We start from the raw sequence: 2,617 nt of genomic DNA, 5'->3' as shown, positions 1-2,617 counted from the left end.
TGTCGCCGACGGCGAAAAAGGAGAAGCGACGTGCGGCTAATTGCTCGTCGGAGCTCTCTAAACCTAGCGATGAAGAAGTATTTTTGCGGTGAAGCTTATCCGGTCTGCTAACCTAAAAGGCCCTCATCCCCGTAAATATAGCAGCGGAGGGGCGGATATACGGGTCGTCTCAAAAACTTGTATGGGCCGGCGGGCTTTTAGCAGATATATTCAGGCCGCAAAAAAGCGAAAACTTGCAAAACGGTTGGAATTTTACGGGCCGGTGAGGTTTTAGCGGATCTGTTAGAGATGTTCTAATTTCCGAATGCGGTGATAACTATCAGAAGTGAGATTGAACCCCTGAATGTTTTTCTTTCATGGGCGACGTATGTGCATGAACTTTGAGCATGAGCTTTACATGATAATTTGTACAGTACGTATTAGCTCCGTGCAAGAAGGTACTACTACTACTATGTATGTATATCCACTTAATTAAGTACAGTACAAAACAAAACTTAGAGCAGAGACGGCCGGGCCGGGGGGTTGTATACAGCTATATATGTTGACCTCCATGCATCCACGTCGTCTCAGATCTCAAACGTTCCCTCTAGCTCGAGCTGGCCACCGGCAGCCTCTTCCTCCTCGTCCGCAATGTAGAGGTACGGGTTCCTCTCCACCGGCTGGAAGTTATAGAAGACGAAGACGTAGAACGCGAGGCTGGCGAGCTCGACGGAGACGTTGACCACCCACTGGTACTTGTAGCTGAGCACGGCGGCGAAGGCGGAGACGGCGATCCGGGTGAAGTAGAGGTAGCCGACGACGACGAGGTAGAACTGCTTGAAGAGGGTGAGCTTCTTGAGGTTCCTGGCCGCCTTGCCGTCCGTCTTGGAGGCCTCCCTGAGGTTGCGGATGGACCAGATGATGGGGAAGAAGACCGCGCAGCAGCAGACCACGTCCACCAGCAGGAAGATCTGGTTCCACGCCAGCCAGTCCCTCCCCGCCGGCCCCGTCTCCCCGATCATCGCCGACGCGATGTTCTCGATCACTTGCAGCGGGATGATGATCATCAGCACGTTCTTCTCGCGCTCCTGCATTCCCCATCCATCCCACCATCTTTGTGAATACATGCATGGCCCCTCATGTGTTGGTCGTTATTACATGCACTGCACGTACGTAATGTACAGACCTGGAGGTATGGCTTCAGGAAGGACCAGCCGGTGCCGATGAGCACGATGACGGTGAAGAGGAGGATGCCCTTGAAGAAGCCGAAGACGTAGAAGGCGACGTCCCAGCCGTGCGGCGTGCCGGTGCGCCCCACGTACCACGCGTCCTCGGCGGCGCACGCCAGCTTCAGGGCCTTGAACAGCAGCAGCGCGCCCATCACGGCGTGGATCCGCTCGACCGTGGCGCGCTGCTTGATGCAGACGAACACCCACACCGCCAGGAACGCGAGGTACACCACGGAGGAGGCGGCGAAGATTCCCGGCAGCGGGAGCAGGCCGACGGGCAGGTACTCCCTGTCGCCGCCGGGGCCGGGCATGTTGTACATCTCCGTGCGCACGTCCATGGTGATCTCGACGCCGTCCTGGCAGCTGCTGAACAGCACCGTGTACTGGTCGGCGTCGCCGATGGTCACGTTGCCCCCGCCGGCGCCGTCGCGCCCGATGTCCTTGAGCCGGAAGAGCGGCATCACGTACTCGCTGGTGAGCGGGCAGAAGGAGCTGTCGGTCTCCTCGGCGTACTCGGATTCGTTGGTGATCTTGAAGAAGAGGGTGTTGGAGATGAGGATGAAGCCCATTAGACCGGGATCGACGGCCTGGGGCGGGGAGCCCTCGGGGACGCTCCATGAGACGCCGGACACGGAGACCTGCGCGACGCCGCCGGGCTTGAAGCCGAACTCCTCGAACAGGATGACGGGCCGCGAGTCGGACACGATCGGCGTCGTCTTGATCTCGCCGCGGGCCACATGGAGGAGCTGGAGGGCGAGGACGGCGGCGAGGAATACGGGCGCGGCCATGGAGGATCGAGCTACGACGCTACCAAGGTCGGGTTCGTGTCACGTCGTTCGTGCGGAGAGGGTGGGAAGAGGCTCCGGCCGCGTCGATTCGCGTGGCGTGTTTTCGGGGTGGCCACGAGACCCGCATGAGTCAAACAAACACCCAACAGGCCAGAACCAACAGCGTTTCCGCTATTTTTGCCCGGTGAGAGAGGGATGACACGAACGCAAATCCCATATAAAAATGTCAATCTAGCATTTTGAAAAAAAATGAACAAAATATAAAAATTTGTATAGAAAAATGTTGACAATGTATTAAAAATGATGATTTTTTTTGATCATTTCTATAAAAAATTTAATCAAGCATTTGAAAAATGTTGAACAAGTATTTGAACAATGTTAATCAAACATTTAGAAAATGTTAAATTTCTATAAAAAAATGTTGACCATGTATTTAAAAAATGAAGAAAAATTCGATCATGTATATACAAATGTTAATCAAGCATTCAAAAAAAATGTTGAATAAGTGTTTGAAAAATGTTAATCAAGCGATTGGCAAATGTAAAATGTGCACAGAAAAATGTTCATCTTGTATTTGAATTTTTTAATCAAGCATTTGAAAAATGGTAAAAAATATTGACC

General features: G+C 52.9%; 1 protein-coding gene across 1 annotated transcript; it reads right to left on the bottom strand.

The window, feature by feature from the left end:
• Positions 1-326: 326 nt before the first annotated feature.
• LOC123053868 (protein CANDIDATE G-PROTEIN COUPLED RECEPTOR 7) lies at positions 327-2,112 on the bottom strand. Its single transcript, XM_044477454.1, has 2 exons — positions 1,166-2,112; positions 327-1,067 (listed from the first exon to the last, which is right to left on the bottom strand). Exons 1-2 carry the CDS (start codon positions 1,994-1,996, stop codon positions 567-569), a joined length of 1,332 nt encoding a protein of 443 aa, XP_044333389.1. The 5' UTR covers positions 1,997-2,112; the 3' UTR covers positions 327-566.
• Between the last annotated feature and the right edge of the window lie 505 nt (positions 2,113-2,617).

Source organism: Triticum aestivum, chromosome 2D, assembly GCF_018294505.1.
Source record: "Triticum aestivum cultivar Chinese Spring chromosome 2D, IWGSC CS RefSeq v2.1, whole genome shotgun sequence".
Taxonomy (NCBI): Eukaryota; Viridiplantae; Streptophyta; class Magnoliopsida; order Poales; family Poaceae; genus Triticum; species Triticum aestivum.
The sequence above is the reverse complement of the archived record's forward strand: the minus strand, read 5'-3'. Positions and strand labels throughout refer to the sequence as shown.

Coding starts and splice junctions, on each gene's coding strand:
- LOC123053868 (XM_044477454.1), bottom strand. CDS start 1,996: ATGGCCGCGCCCGTATTCCTCGCCGCCGTCCTCGCCCTCCAGCTCCTC. Junction 1,068..1,165: donor TCCTGAAGCCATACCTCCAG/GTCTGTACATTA, acceptor TGGGGAATGCAG/GAGCGCGAGAAGAACGTGCT.